This window comes from Chelonia mydas, chromosome 1, assembly GCF_015237465.2.
Source record: "Chelonia mydas isolate rCheMyd1 chromosome 1, rCheMyd1.pri.v2, whole genome shotgun sequence".
Classification (NCBI taxonomy): domain Eukaryota; kingdom Metazoa; phylum Chordata; order Testudines; family Cheloniidae; genus Chelonia; species Chelonia mydas.
The window spans coordinates 109,232,103-109,247,688 of record NC_057849.1 but is presented as its reverse complement, the minus strand read 5'-3'; the positions used below and the strand labels follow the sequence as shown (position 1 = coordinate 109,247,688).

At 43.5% G+C, this 15,586-nt stretch overlaps 1 protein-coding gene across 3 annotated transcripts in view; it reads left to right on the top strand.

Annotated features, from left to right (window-relative positions):
• GRTP1 (growth hormone regulated TBC protein 1) overlaps nucleotides 1–15,586 on the top strand; it is a 60,548-nt gene that overhangs the window by 5,677 nt on the left and 39,285 nt on the right. The window contains exons 1-3 of one of the 3 annotated variants that reach the window (XM_037897212.2): nucleotides 1,646–2,320; nucleotides 5,191–5,342; nucleotides 11,548–11,706. In XM_037897212.2, coding sequence (XP_037753140.1) covers nucleotides 2,271–2,320; nucleotides 5,191–5,342; nucleotides 11,548–11,706 — 361 coding nt within the window. In that variant the 5' untranslated portion in view covers nucleotides 1,646–2,270. Of the gene's footprint in view, nucleotides 1–1,645; nucleotides 2,321–5,190; nucleotides 5,343–11,547; nucleotides 11,707–15,586 lie in introns of those variants that run through there. The other 2 variants (XM_043535949.1, XM_043535942.1) reach the window with 2 other exon arrangements.

Below are 15,586 nucleotides of genomic sequence, written 5' to 3'. Positions count from 1 at the left end.
TGTGCTTACTAATTTTACCTAATTAGTGTTTTAGAAGGGGCTTGGGGTGGTGGTACTGAATGAAGATCACCCCACATTTACTCACTCATCAATCATTCATGCTGGCTCTCTGCATGATGTCCTTGCTGTAAGGTCGCTAAAACCAGGTCAAGCTGCGCTTAATGCTGGAAGTTTATATTTACTTTTGCATGGACCCATATTTGCCGACCAATAGGTTCAATATTGATTGTACATACAGACTTTGCCAGTCCTTTATCAAATTTCCTTCTGTTTAAAGGGAACCTTCTGCCAGAATCCTCTGCAGTCATTCAGCCATGTTTAAGTCATGTAAAGTTATACTCACACCATTCATTCAGTATGGCACACCAATTTGACACCATCTCAATACCTGCAGTTCTTAGCACGCCCTGAAGGAAGGAGGTGGTGGCACACAGGAAATGCCATGGAACCCCGGGACCCAGCATCAGGCTGTTTCTCCCTCTAGATCACTGGGCTGTAGGAGGGTAGGGTCTGTGAGTGTGTGGGCCGGAGCGGGGGCGGTGCAGGGGTAGGGGATGTGAGTGTGTGGGCTGGGCGGCGGGTGCAGGTGTAGGGCGTGTGAGTGTCTGGGCTGGGGGGAAGCGTGCAGGGGTAGGGGGTGTGAGTGTCTGGGCCGGGGGGTATGAGTGTCTGGGCCAGGAGGGCCCCACGGCTAGGCTCTGGAAAGGGCCAGATTAGCCTTTTGTGGGCCCCCCACAGGGGCAATGGAGCATGGTGTGTGTGGGGGGGTCAGTCTCTGGAGCAAGGGGCCAGCCAGGGGCAATGGAGCATGGCATGACAGGGGCGGCCCTGCTCCGCCCAGCCCAGTGGAACGGCACTATTTATAAACCGGCAGTTACCAGATGCACAATGGCCCACTGGCCCTGTGTAGCCAGCAGGCCTCTTGCCCTTGGGGGTGGGCCCATGCTGTGCCACATAGCCCCCCTGCCCAACACCAGAATACCCTCTCCCCGATTCCCTATGGCCAGAGCCCCCCCCCCCCCCCCAAGACCAGGGGCTGGCGGGGTCGCAAGACACAGTGCAAGCAGAGCAGGCCGGGGCCCCTTTGAGCGTGAGCTTGGCTCCATGGAACCACTGGTGCCATTGCAAACCCAGCACTGGCTCTGGGGGGTTAGGACGTGTGAGTGTTTGGGCCAAGGGTAGGGTTGCCAGGTGTCTGGTATTGTTACAGCCATACTTGATGACAGGTATTTTGTAATAAATTATCAAAATAATTGAAACTAGTGATTATATAGTGTGATGTTGACAAATAATATTTGCGGAATTTTAAAATATTGTGCACAGCATTTTTAATTTTTTGGCACAGAATTCCCTCCAGCAGAACCTCTTGTCCTATCCTTAGAGGTTAAGGAGAATAATTGTTCTCCCTCCTCTTTGTAACAACCTTGTATGCCACCCTGGGTAGGCGAAGCCTGCAGCTGCTGAGCCAGTGAAGTGCCGGAGTCTGCGGGCATCATCCCTCCGGCTCTGCAGCCAAACTCCCATGACCCTGCCAAAGGCGGCTGGGCCCCGAGTGCGGGCCGGGCGGCGGGAAGAGGCTGCAGCGCCCGCTGGTTCCCGGCCGTCGGCACAGGAGTCGGCGGGGCGGGGCCCGGGATCCCGCCCCTCTGAGAGGCCGGAGTGAGGGAAAGAGCCGCGGCGGCGGCGGCAGCAGGAGGTGGCGGGGGGCGGCGGCAGGTGAGGCGGAGTCACTGGAGACACGGGCTCCGCCCCGGAGGCGGCCCGGCCCCGAGGGGGCTGCGTTGCGCTGCCCTGCCGGAGCAGCAGCCTCCGCAACTGGGCGCGGGGCTGCCGGTGGCGGCAGCGCCTCAGGTGACAGCCCAGGTGGGCGGGAGGGGGCCGGCCGGCGGGCAGCTGCCTTGCCACTGCGCCGAGCCGGCTCTGGCACCGGAGCGGCCCGCGGCCAAGCGCTGGCTCCCCGCGTGTCTCTCTGGCGTCTCACGGCAGCTCTCGCGGGGGAGGAAGAAGGCGCGCCCGGGGCGCCGAGGGGCTGAACTTTGGAGCCTCTGCTCCTGATGGGGCCGGTCCCGAGGAGGCGGAGGAGGCGGCGCTGTTGCCGCCGCTGCCCTGTGTGAGGCGAGCTCGCTCCCGCTGGGGCGGCCCGGTGGAGAAACTCCGCTCAGGTCCGCACCCTCCGCTAGTGCTGCTGCTGCCGCCGCCGCCGCCGCCCGGGAGGCGCGGCGCGGCGCGGGACCGACTCTGCGAGGGGAAGCCCCGAGCGCTGCCCGGCCATGGAGCAGGGCGAAGGAGGCGCGCTGGAGCCTGGGGCCGGCATTCCCAGGTACACATGCCCGGGCTGGGGCGGGGGCCCGCTGCTGGGGGGGCTTCGTTCCCTCGTTCAGCGCTCACGTCCTAGCGCTGTACTTCGCTCCCCTGTGTGTTTGTGTAGGTGCCGGGAGTGGTGCAGGCAGGGAGAGGGGGAGCGGGGCTGTTCGTGGGGGGAGACTCCTCCATAGTCTGGGTTAAAGCTGAGGGCGCTGGCAAAGGCTGGCTCCGTGCTGAAGGGCGGGTTTGGTGGGTGTTTTTCAAAGGAATGGCACTTTCGCTGTAATTTTACTTATTGATCAAAATTGTCCTCATTCCCATTGTCGCAGCTAAACAGCACCATTGAGATTTTCCTTAATTATTAGTAATAGCATTTTCACTGTGCTAAGTAAACCCGTGTTTTTGAGGTTTTCTCACTTAGGGAGGGCTATATTGTGAGCTTCACTGGATTAAATGGCAGGTTTCAGAGTAGCAGCCGTGTTAGTCTGTATTTGCAAAAAGAAAAGGAGTACTTGTGGCACCTTAGAGACCTAGTCTCTAAGGTGCCACAAGTATCCTTTTCTTTTTACTGGATTAAATGGCTCTAAAGTCTCCCCCCCACCCCCCCAAACAAAACAAAACTGAGATTAGGAGTACTTGTGGCACCCATGAAGGGAGCTGTAGCTCACGAAAGCTTATGCTCAAATAAATTTGTTAGTCTCTCTAAGGTGCCACAAGTACTCCTTTTCTTAGAGACTCAGTACTCCTTTTCTTTTTGCGGATACAGACTAACACGGCTGGTACTCTGAAAACTGAGATTAACATTCAAAAGCCTCTTACACAGGGACATATGTTCTGTTAAGATTGTCTCTTGGTAGATAACCTTTAATGCCCACAAAAATTGAAAGGAGGTGCAGTAATTTAAAATATTTTTTAATAATTTACTTGTTTATTTTTTATATTTAAACTATTTCCTCAATTGGAAGAAGGAAAAAAAGCAGGCTCCATGAAACCCAACTTTCAGTCCTTGGAAAGAGATACTCTTTCTGGGTAGTGGGCCTTCAGAGTGGTATCTTTTCTACCAATTTCTTACATGGAACAATGAAGGGTTTGGGGCAAAGCAAAGTCTACGGAAGAATGACTTTGGAAGAGATGAATAAAGAGTAATTAAATATCTGTTTTACAAGACATTCTCCATAAATAGAAGTAAAACAGTTTTGTATAATTGTATTAATAACATATACCTGTTGCTAGAAAGGTTAGAGATAATAAATATAGAAATGTGAAAATTAACTACTGTAAAACAAAGCTTGGAAGGGTGTCATGCTGTGGGGATTTAGAGAGGATGAATACATTCCTAAGGGAAGTTTGTCAGTGTCATTCTCTCCATTTCCCAAAAAACCATTAGTGATGCACTGGAACAAAGAATCTCTTAAAAATAAGAGATTAATGGCTTTGACATACATACAAGCTTCTGTTAAAAACAGGCAAGAAAATTTTGTAAAATCAGGAGACCACCCAGGACTTCAGATAAGGCACAGTGCCTGTAGATATGGAATTATCTAACTGTTGAGAATATCTTCATAATTTTTGAAACCTGTCTCCTTCCTGCTTCCCAACAATCAGACTGAATTATGAAATGAATCTGTGTTCTCTACCTTCATTATCAGAATCCTAAACGTGATGTGTGTGGGTTGAAGTGTCATGCTTTCTTGAATTGTCTTAATGCTGTGTGTATGAGTGTGAAAGGTTTCTTTAATCATAAAGGTAATGAAGAATTAAAAAAAAAAAAAAACTTTCCCGAGTAAGATCATGACTGAATGATTAGTGACTCTAAAAACTGTATTATAGGGTTCAGTGTTTGTATTTGTCTCTCTGATTCCACATCAAATTTGTTCAGCATACAAATGAAAGATGACTTTTTTCTAACTGCTAGCCCTGTAAACTCAGTGGGTCTGAACATCCAGTAGTGCTTCTTCTGACTCATGCATCACCACCAATAAAAGATTCAATGAGTCAAATTCTCCCCATGATTACACCTGTGCAATTCCATTTGTCATTATTGGAGGTTGGACTTGTGAAACTGAGAGCTGAATTTGCCCTCGCAGTTGGAATTTAGGCCTTGATATCTTACAACCTGCTCTGCATGAGTGGATCGCTGTGCCCAGGCAAAGACCCATTGGCTTCACTGGGGTAGGTGTAATGGTCCTTCCACACAAAGTATTTTGCACAGGTGGGATCTTTCACCACTTCAGTTGATGTATGAGCCAGAATAATATCCAATTCACTCTTCAATAGCCTATGTTGGTTCTTCATTGCTAATGGGAATAAAAAATTGTAAAAACAACCCCCCCTAATTATTGTAAATAAGTACACCTGATGCCACACACATACATGGAGTAGATCTGGTGAAGGGCAAAATGGAGGCCATTACTATGTAGTCAGTTTTCAAACAGTGTTTTTCTTTAAATAGGTTATTGCCAAAAAGTTACAGAAAATAGCACATTTTTAAGGTAATCTTTGTAATTGAATCAGTTATTACAATCTGTTTTTACTAGCACAGCACTAGTGGAAAAACTAATTTTTTTAATCTTTGAATCATAGACTCTTACCTTTGCAATCTATATTCTTTGCATTTGTTGTTGCCTATTTTTTCTGTATTATGAAAACCTCTTTCCAGTTAGTCACAGTTTAAGCCAATTGTCTACAAAATAGATCTTTGGCTCTAAATCTCCCAATTGCCAAAAGCAAGGAAGTCTGGCATTGACCATACATTTCCATACGTTCCAGTTCATTGTTTTGTATTTTCCATAACTGTTTTTCAATTTAGTTTACTGAAGCATACTTACATATTTTTTAAGTCTGTGTGTGGAGAAATTTTGTATACAATAACTTTTTATATTGTAGGGTTGATCCATATGGATTTGAAAGGCCAGAAGACTTTGATTATGTGTCATATGAAGAATTCTTTTCTAGATATCTGGTGATACTCACTAGAAGAGCAATAAAATGGTCAAAGCTTCTAAAGGGGAATAATGGGGTACAGAAAAGTTTAAAAGGTAAGTTATATGTTTGTATTTTATTGGACCTCAATGTAAATCAGTGTTGAGAATAGAACTTAAGTTTAAATTGGCTTGCACTTGAGAACATAATACTAAATGTCTTTTTTGCTCTAAGTAATAATAGACTGAATTCAGTAATAATACATAAACAAATTTGCTGCTGTGCTAGGGATAATCAGTTTGATTTAAAGTTCACAAGGGAGTAATCCTATTTGATGTGCATCATAATATCTTAGTCACTATGTCTATAATCAAGAAGGATTATACCTGCGAGAGACCGGATTTTTTGTTACTGTTGCTTATATTACTTTACATATTTGTGTGTTCAAGCGACCTCATTAAAGGATAGGTGCATGGTGCAGCAGAAAGTGTATAGAACTGAACATCAGGAGTTCTGAGTTCTTCTCCCAGGTTTGGCGAGACATTGACTCGTTCTGACATTTTGCAAGTTGCTTAATTTTCTGTGCCTCGTTTTTCCCCATCTGTGAAACGGGGGTTGTCTTATGGCTAAAAAGCACTATGTATGTGCTAAGACTTAATAATCAAAATTTAAAAACAGAGAAAGTAAAATTAACAGAAGAGCTAGGTGCAGATATTTCAGAAGATGTTAACAGAACTCTTAATTGCCAGTTCAAGAATCAGGAAAACCTCTCATGATAGCCCAGTATATGAAAGTCTAAGATGTGAAAGTGGAGGGGGGCAATGTAATTAAAGGGAGGTATTGTGGGCAAGGAATCATGCGAGGCTGTAAGTTCTCTTCCCTTTCCTTGTGGGAGCGAAATTTTTCTGTGTAAGCTTCTTATTTTTCCCTTTGCACTTAATGATGTATCCAATGTGTCCTTCCTGGGGATCCTATTTGGAATTCTCACAATGGTGGCCAGCACAGACATTAAAGTGGCCTTAACATGGTTTAGTTTAATTCAGCTAATCCACTTGAAAAGTTAATTTGAATTAATTTTCCTGAGTGTCCCTGGGTAGACAAGCCCTTGAATTGCACCTGAATCCTTAGAGGTGTGCTTCAGCACTAGGCTTCGCTTACTACTTTTGGGGAATTTTTGCAATGCAGCAACAAAAGTGATAGCTCTTACTACAGTGTTAGCTTTCCCTAAGGCAGTGCTACTCAAAGTGGTGGTCCGCAGACCGGTGCCAGTCCGCTAGCCATTGGCTGCTGGTCTGGGCGCACATTGGGGAAAAAAAATTAGCTTGAGAAGCACTGCGGGCCTAAGGGTCATTACATCATACTTGTAAAATCTCTGCCACTGTTTCTGGAATTAGGGGTTCCATTAAATCTGATGTGTGGATGAAGGACATGAAGCATGATGGCAATAGAGAGGATCCTGGATGGCTGTTGCATCAAATTTTCAGTTACTAACTTTTTACTAAAGATAATCAGAATTGCTTACAGTACACTTTCTTACACACCTTTAGAAAGAATATGACCAATATAAAGGAATACAGCAGAGCTGAGGCAGTCTATTTGGAGTTACTGTAAACACATATTATTAACGACAAATCTTCCATGCTCCATTGTGCAGTGACACCCCAAAGTTACTAAAGCTGGAAACGCTGGAGGAGGAAAGTGGCAGATTACTTTTATTCTGTAAAAGTGTTGATTTAAGCACTAGCCCCAGGATACTGCTACTAGGATCCACCATGTCTGTGGTCTATTCCCATATTGGACACAAACATATATGGATAGTCTCCAGTTTGTGAGGACATTATTATCCTGCAGGATCACTCATCCATTGGAACCGTGGCAAGTCAGTCTGTTAATCCTCTGAACCCTTCATCTCCCCCACCCCCACCTTTTGGTTTCTTTGCTCTGATGCTTTAGGAGTCTGAATTGCTGATTCTAATAATGTCTATTCCAAACGCAAACTGATCGTAATACAAAACAGAGAGGAGTGTTTAATGTACAGTTCTTCTGTACAGTTCCTTTGAGAACCTCCACACCCTAATTTTCTACTTCCCCAGGGAATATCTGAGACCCTTTCAGACTGTGTAGTGTAGTTTTACTGGACATTTAATGTATGATATCTCAGCAGTTCCACGCCCATATATCCTCAGGCCCCAGAAAAGCTCCTAATTCATATCATACTGACAAGAAGAAGGGATGTAATGCTAATTCCTTAATTTGGAAATACGGCATATTTATGTGCTGATCTGTTGCATGCAGATGCCTCGTGTCTGACATGGCATGTGTACATGCATAGTTCTGTTCTGCTTGAAAGAAAACTAATTAGGGTGCTTTAACAACTGTTATGCTGTATATCCTGTTTCCCTTGATCACAGAGTTCCAGAAAGATGGGTCATATGAATTTTTATCATCATTCCATTTGCTCTTTCTTCATCCAATATTTGCTATCCCTCTCACCTTGTTCCTCACCTTGTCCTAGCTATTTCAGTCCTGCTGTCTTTCATTTCCTCTCTCCACCCTGGGTTCACTTCTTGCTCTTCTTTTCTTTCTCTCCTCCCCGCACCCCCACATTACCTGACAAGTCCCTGCCCCTCCCACCGTGCTCTAGGTTCTGCTGCAATTTCTTCAACTGCTGCGATTTATGCTTTCTTTACAGTGTCGCAAGTCAGCTTACTGCTTTGATTCATTTACAGCTGGTCAACAAGCACCAGAGGCGCAACACGAGAGCCTTACATGACCACTGAAAGTTACTTTAATTCCCACTTACAGTGTGCCTGTGTAAGAAATTCAAGTAACCTACTTGCTGCTGGAAACAACTTGTAGCAGAAAGTACTTAGTGTAAACCTTATCAGCCTTCTGATGCGACTGCACTAAGTGCTGTGGGTTGGAAAAGGGTCTGCAGTTTGTGGACAGACAGAATATTTGTGAAACCAGGTTCTATAATTTGCAACCTGTCAGAAATGTCTTATCAAAGGCTGAATGAAGGCACAGGCGTCTCCTGTTTGTTTCCACTTTGTAGCTTGTTGTCCAAACTGAATATGGCATGTTCAGATGTGAGGTATTTGGACACGGGTCAGTTTTTCTTCTAATAATTTTCAAAGTGAACTAGAGTAATTTTCAATATCCTATTAAAGAGAATACAGCTGTACAGTCCAAATTACTCTCTAAAAGGCTTTGGATCTTGTTTGTTGTTCTACTTAGTCATGCTGTTGTACCCAATACTCTTCAAGAACTAAATGAGGAAATGATATAAAATGGTAGTACCTTTTCAAGTTGTAATTCTATAATGTGTGTGTGTGTGACCTAAGTGCTTGTCTGTTGATTGTCAAAACAATTGCAGCTTCAATTCCTGTCTTTGATTGTTTGTTCTGTAAGTTTTTTACTCTGCATGAAGAAATTCCTTCATTTTTCTTCATTTGTGACGTTTTTGGTTTTGTGCCTGTTAGTTTCGCTTTCACTGTCTCTATATCTAAATACACCTTTTAAACTTCTTCAGTCTTATTTGAAGGGTAATAGGCCAAATTAATCATAGCATTTAAAATTAGAGAAGGTACTGGAAAATGAAACAACAGGAACATGTTTGTTGAGAGTATAAAACATAGGGTGAGGTGGGGGTTTGTGTGGTGAGAGGGGAATGAAGATGTTACAAAGAAAATAGAAACTATTTCCGATCTCATGCTTGTCCATAACTTGAATGCCAACTGTACACAAAATCCACTTTGTTTCTTTTTGATGTGTTGAGAATAAAATAAGCAACTTTTAAAATTCCATATGTTTGTCTCCTGGCTTCAGCTGTGCTCTTGTGTATATTTCTTTAGAGTATGTCCGCAAAAAGAATACAGACTAACATGGTTGTTACTCTGAAACCTTTAGAGTATGTGTTAGTTTCCTCAACACTTAAATTTGTTTTTTATGTGCAGAAATATGCTGCAAATATGAAATACTTCATAATGGAACTTTGATAATATTTTTGGCTAAAATAAGTCTTTTTCTTTTTTGTTTTTAATTAATACATTCCCACATGACTTTGCCTAACCACACCATAGACAGACCTAATTTGTCATACTATACCAAAAGCATGTCTGTCTATAGGCAAAGGAAATAGGAATTTTCTGAGTGAATGTGAAAATTCTACCATTAAGGGAATGTTGTCTACTTCTGTCACAGTTCTCTTACCTCTTGTTGTTATAAGTAATGTCCAATACAGGAGAAATGCTGTATTTTTTTTTCATTTCACTTACTTTTGGCACTTGGCAGTACTTTAAATATATTCTGTTTCCCTCTCTGGATCTTTTATCCTGTAACAGAGAGAGAAAATATTCAAAAATGTGATTGTAAATCCACAAAACCTGGCATGGTGAGCCAGAGGTAAGTGCAGTACTGGGAACTACTTTACACTCATTTAAAAAAAAAATGGACTAGATTTCAGGTTGGCAGCATCCTTTCACTAGTGTTATACCGACAACATACCTTGATTAAAGGTTTTTTCCTTTATTATACAAGTGGGCAGGCTCAGTTTAAATTGAGGTTATATGTACTGCTGTTCATGCAAATGACACCATGTGCGTCACCAACCTTGATAGTCCATGGGGCTTTGTGTGGATGCAGGGGCCTGCTCATCTGGAATCTTCTGTGGAATCAGGACCTTCGGTTTAGTTTGCAGTCTGAGTCAGGTGTGGGAGGAAGAATCATGCAAGATGTAACCTCTTTTAAGGAGCATTACAAGTATTGTAATTGGAGAATATTCCACTCTATGAAATGTTCTTGTGGTTTTTGTTGTTGTTGGGTTTTTTTTTTGTTTGAGGAAAGAGTAAAATCCACTGTTAAGCATTTTAATGATGTGAGGGAGGCAACACTGTAAAAAGGCTTTGATGTGTAGTTCTAACATTTGCACGAGAACTTGCCTTGTTTATAACGGAGTTTGGGGGTATGTGGTCAACAGTATATCCCATATATAAGGGGTGTGTGTGTGTGTGTATATATATGTATATATAATATTAGATACATACTTGGGCTTTCTCATTGAAAGCCCAAGGACATCTGTTGTCATGAGGACAATGACACTGAGGAGTAATGAGTGTATGTTAAGCTGCAGGGCTGCTGTCCCCTTGTACTGGATACCAAAGTCAAAGGCTTGTCCCTGTTTCCTGCATTTGATTTAGATTTATGTCTGATGCTGGCGAGGCTTTCAGAGTAAATAGTTATACCAGGAGGAGACCAGTTATATTTTTGGAGTAATCCTTTTAAGAAAAAGGCATGATATTAGTTATGATAAAACCAAATAATCCTCAACCTAACAAGTGAGTACACTTTTAGGGGCATGCACAGATTATTTCAAATAGACATACCTCTTGGCTTAGGCAGGGCTAATCACTTGAAATTAGGTAGTGCAGAACCTATCTACAGTATTTCTTGAGCTTCAAGATTCACAGTGACTTTTAAATGATGTGGTTGGTATTTTAGGAGAGGGAATTGGTCTGGATTTATAAAAACAAAAACCTCTTCAGCTATCATGAAAAAATCCATTGTTTCTCTCTCATTCCTCCTGGCTCTCCAACAGGGTCATTCAGACAGTAGCCACTAGCCCTGATGACTAAAAATGCACTTGGGGGGGGGGGGGGTCTAGTGTTTCTGTTACTGGGCTTTGCAGCAGCACTAGTGAACTGCCAAACCCTAATCCTAGAGTCATGCTAACGTCCTCAGTGATGCTGATGCATAATCGAGCAAACAGAAAACCACAATGTCAACCTCTGTTAGAAGTACAAGGAAAGAAGAAAAATCAATATTTTCCAAATGAAAAAAGAAAAAAAATCAATGGGAAAACCACTTTATTTTCAGATCTCCATTCAAGAGGACATCACAATGAAAAGGGAGGGGGAAAAATTAAAACTCTAATATATGGGATAGTGTTCAGCTGATAGTAATTTACTCTCCCTGTAGTACGTATACGTTAAACCTGTGGAAAAGGACTGCTCTCTGATGAATCTGTGGAGTTACTGGAAACCACCTGCTAAATTGTGTGTTTTGTGGGAGGGGAGATTGGAGTTTTGTGTGTGTTTGTGTCTGTATTTTGACACTGAGCATAGTACAGTATATTCTGGCCACTTAAATCTGCTGCATACTAAATAAGTAAATCTAAATGTTTTGTCTTCGCTTTTGGCCTCTTACCTGGAGGAGGGAGGAAGCATTGTAATCAATGAATGCTTGTCAAGAGTTCTGCTAGAACCTCTCAACTTCCTGTTTTGTTTCCAGAAGAAAAATAAAGTTTTGTTTGTTGCATTGCAGTGAAGAGATATATCAGGAAAGGCATTCCCAATGAGCATCGTGCACTGATATGGATGATTGTAAGTGGAGCCCAGGCCAAGATGGAACAAAACCCTGGATACTATAATAAACTACTTGAGGGAGAGAAAAGTGACACGCTGGTGGAAGCAATCAAGACAGGTTATGTCCTAATGTTTATACATATAGTCAATAACTATGTATTATAAAGTAAGAGTGACAGATTAAATTGTGTGTGGCAGTAAAGTTGTGTTTCTGTAAATGTTTAGTAGTAGTTTAATAATGATTAATTTGAAAACTAAAATAGTCTCAAACTCTGTAATAACACCACTCTCTTCAGACTTAACAATGCTCCTTCCAAACTTAAAATGAATGGGCGGGTGGTGGTGGTGGTAAGTAGATTGCGGTTACTTGATATTCAAACTGATCCAACTGTAATAATGACATTTTTCTAAAGAAGCTGACACAAAAATTGGCACAGTTCTGTGATTGTTTCATTGTGCACTGCCGTCCTCAGTGTCCGCAAAGCTCTAAAGTTGTTTCTTTAGGATGACAGATCCAGCAGGAATTTCTTTTTCTTTTTCGTGACTATTGAAAGTATCAGGTGCTTTAAGTTAGGGTTGTACCAAATTTTATCTTAGAAATGGATAATTGACTTAACTTTGTAACAACTTTGTCCTTGGCCAAATAACTTTTTTTCCAGCTTTCAATTTTAAAAGTAAATAATAGCAGCTTGTCGGAATTTGGTGTTACATACCTGGGTAAGGCATTTTGGAACATGCATATCCAGACTCCTGCAGGAAGAATGTCCAGACCAGAAATCATCAGGCTTCAGTATTCCCATGCTGAACCATGAGCTGCAGTTTAGGGGTGTGTAGAGGGAGCAACTAAGATGATTATCCAAGGTCAGCCTCACCAGTTGCCTCTAGAGAGCAAAGGCAATGAGAGCAATCCCTCTGCAATGTTAGGCAGTAAAACCAGGGATCTTACCAGGACAGCAGGTGACTGTTTGGCTAAGTCAGTCTGTGAAACAAAGCACTGTGTTGGGATGAGGGGGAAAGGGAACACAAGTGAGTTATAGGAAGAAATAAGGACTTGGGGGACACACTGGAGGGAGGAAAAGACAGACAGGGAGAATTGGAGACCATGGGAATTAAAATGAATAGGTGAATAAGAGAATGAGCAACTGAAAAAAACAGGATTGAGCTCTGAAAAGAGGAAGAGAGACGGTGAGGGTGGAGTGTCCCAGAGCTTGGGCTCCAGCCTGAGGCTGACCGTCTGTACAACAATATTTAGCGCCCAAGCCCAAGTCAATTGACCCAGGCCTGTGACAGCCGTGCCGTGGTCTTTTATCTCTGTGTAGATGTATAAGGAATAGAAGACAATAGCTGGGAGGCCATAGGAAAAAATTGTTAGAGGTGAAAGAATAACATGAGCATCTGTGAGAGGGTAGGAGAAAATAGAAAAAAATTAAGATATACGCCATTTTTAAATTTCATGAAAACTTGTGTTCTTATCGACTATTCAGATATTTGGCATCAGCTGAATGTCATTTCAGTGTAACTTGTCTGTTTAATTTTAATATTCAGCCATTCAGTGCATTCCTGCTTTATATTAAATATTTCTAATGCTGTGATAGATTTAAAAAGTAAAGAAAAATATGTAATCTTGTTAATATTCGCTTCACAAATCTGTAATTCTCAGGATTCTCTCAATCTTCTGGCAATCATGCTCCATAAAGTGCTGTAGTTTTAGCACTAAGGTAATAGTTTTACCTAAGATACTACTATTAGCACCATCAAAAGAAGGAAAATTAATCTGAGAATCTCATTTTAATCATTACCACAACTTGACAACGGCAACAAAACTTAGGACCTAAAGGTTCAAAGACAAGAAGAAAGAACCCCAAACTACTTATGTTTAAAAACTCATGATTTTGAGGGCCTGACTCATGATTTTTGAATGCTTGTGGTTGGCAGTACTGCAGTGGAGGAAGAAATACAACAATATATTTTATTATTTCTGTAAATGCAGAAATAATGCACATGCAGTGTACTAAATATTGTAGACATGTTAAAAGACACTTTCTGCTCATGAAGAGCCTACAGTTCTGTAGGTAGGTAAGGTTGCCAGGCATCTGGTTTTCAAGCTGAACACCCAGTGGAAAACGGACCCCGGTGGCCCCGGTCGGCATCTCTGACGGGGCTGTTAAAAGTCTGGTTGGCGGCACAGCAGAGCTAAGGCAGGCTCCCTGCCTGCCCTGGCTCTGCGCAGCTCCTGGAAGCAACTAGCATGTCCCTCTGGGCCCTAGGCACAGGTGTAATTAGGGAAGCTCCTCGCACTGCCCCTGCCCTGAGCTCCGCCTCCGCAGCTCCCATTGGCTAGGAACCGTGGCCAATGGGAGCTGCGAGAGTGGCGCCTGTGGACACGGGCAGCGCGCACTGCACAGAGCCACCTGACTGCGCCTCCACCTAGGGGCCGGACATGGCGGCCGCTTCCAGGAGCAGTGCGGAGTCAGGTCAGGCAGGGAGCCAGCCTTAGCCCTGCTGTGCCGCTGACCAGGAGCTGCCTGAGGTAAGCGCCGCGTGTCCAGAGCCCACGCCGTGAACCCCCTGCCCCAGGTCGGAACCCCCTCCTGCACCCTAACTCCCTTCCAGACCCCGCACCTCCACCCCAACCCCCGTCCCAGCCCTGAGCCCCAAACTCCCTCCCAGATCCTGAGCCCCCTCCGAGAGCCCGCACCCCCTCTTGGACCCCAATCCCCTGCCCCAGCCCGGAGCCCTGTCCCACACCCTGAACTCATCATTTCTGACCCCACCCCAGAGCCTGCATTCCCAGCTGGAGCCCTCATCCCCTCCCACATCACAACCCCCCTACCCCAGCCCAGTGAAAGTGAGTGAGGGTGGGGGAGAGCAAGTGACGGAGGGAGGGGGACTGGAGTGAGTGGGGGGGTGGAGTCTCAGAGATGGGGCAGGGCAGGGGTGGGGCAAGGTGCTAGCTTTTGTGCAGTTACAAAGCTGGCAACTCTATCTACAAATGCAAGGATGGGGAGGAAGAGCAACCAAAAGCAGCATGAATGAACAGAACAATGTAGCATCCATCACATTAATCCTGTAACTTTTGTCATTAAACTAGACAGATGGTCCAGTATGATGATGGGCATTGTGTGTGGAGTGGGAAGGATCCATGTATTACGATGAGCTGGAAAAGTGTAGAACACTGAGATGAAGAGATAATGCATGTCTGGTTGTCAAAATCCCCTAAATGTCTCAGAATTCTGAAGAAAGGCATTCAGCTTTAGGTCTGAATATTTTTATCTAATTGCTGCAAAAATTGCTTCTACAGTTCTAATTCCAGGTTTTTAAAAACGTTTCGTCATCTCATGCTGCATGGTCCTGGGCCTGAATATTTGTTTCTGAATGAGGTGTCAAAAATGCTGTAACGATGACAAAGGAGAGAGAAACATGCAAAGGATTTTCCTCATCAGGATTACAGCAAAGAAATAAATTGAGAAAGTAATTACTTAGCTGATTTGCTTCCTGCATTTGATAGAGGCATTGTTTTGCCAGCTTGTATTACTAACGCACCATTATTTTAATTTTTTCAAAATAGGACTTAGAACATTTACTAGGAATGGATTGCCAACATGCCCCTCCTGCTCTCGCCCTCAGTCCCTTGTCCAGCTCTGTTAAGGTCACTGGGGCTACGCATGGCCCCAGGGTCTGACTCTGCAGAGCTCATTGCAGGATCAGGGCTTAACTGTCAGTAAAAACTATCATACTGGGTTCTTTGTCTTCACTGCCTGGTCAAATTTATTTCAAACTGTAGGGTTTTTGTTTTTTTTAAAGTTAAATGTTGCCTTCCCATCTGTATGTCAAAAACCAAATTAAGGTTAATGGAAAACTTTTTTTTTTTTTTTTTTTAAATTCTGTCTTGGATATGAAGTTTTTCTACATCCTTCTAGAAAACTTGCAGTCTGTCTTGATTATTGGTTTTAACCTTTCTAGAAAAGGTGGGTAAATTCTGCACTCTTACTGACACT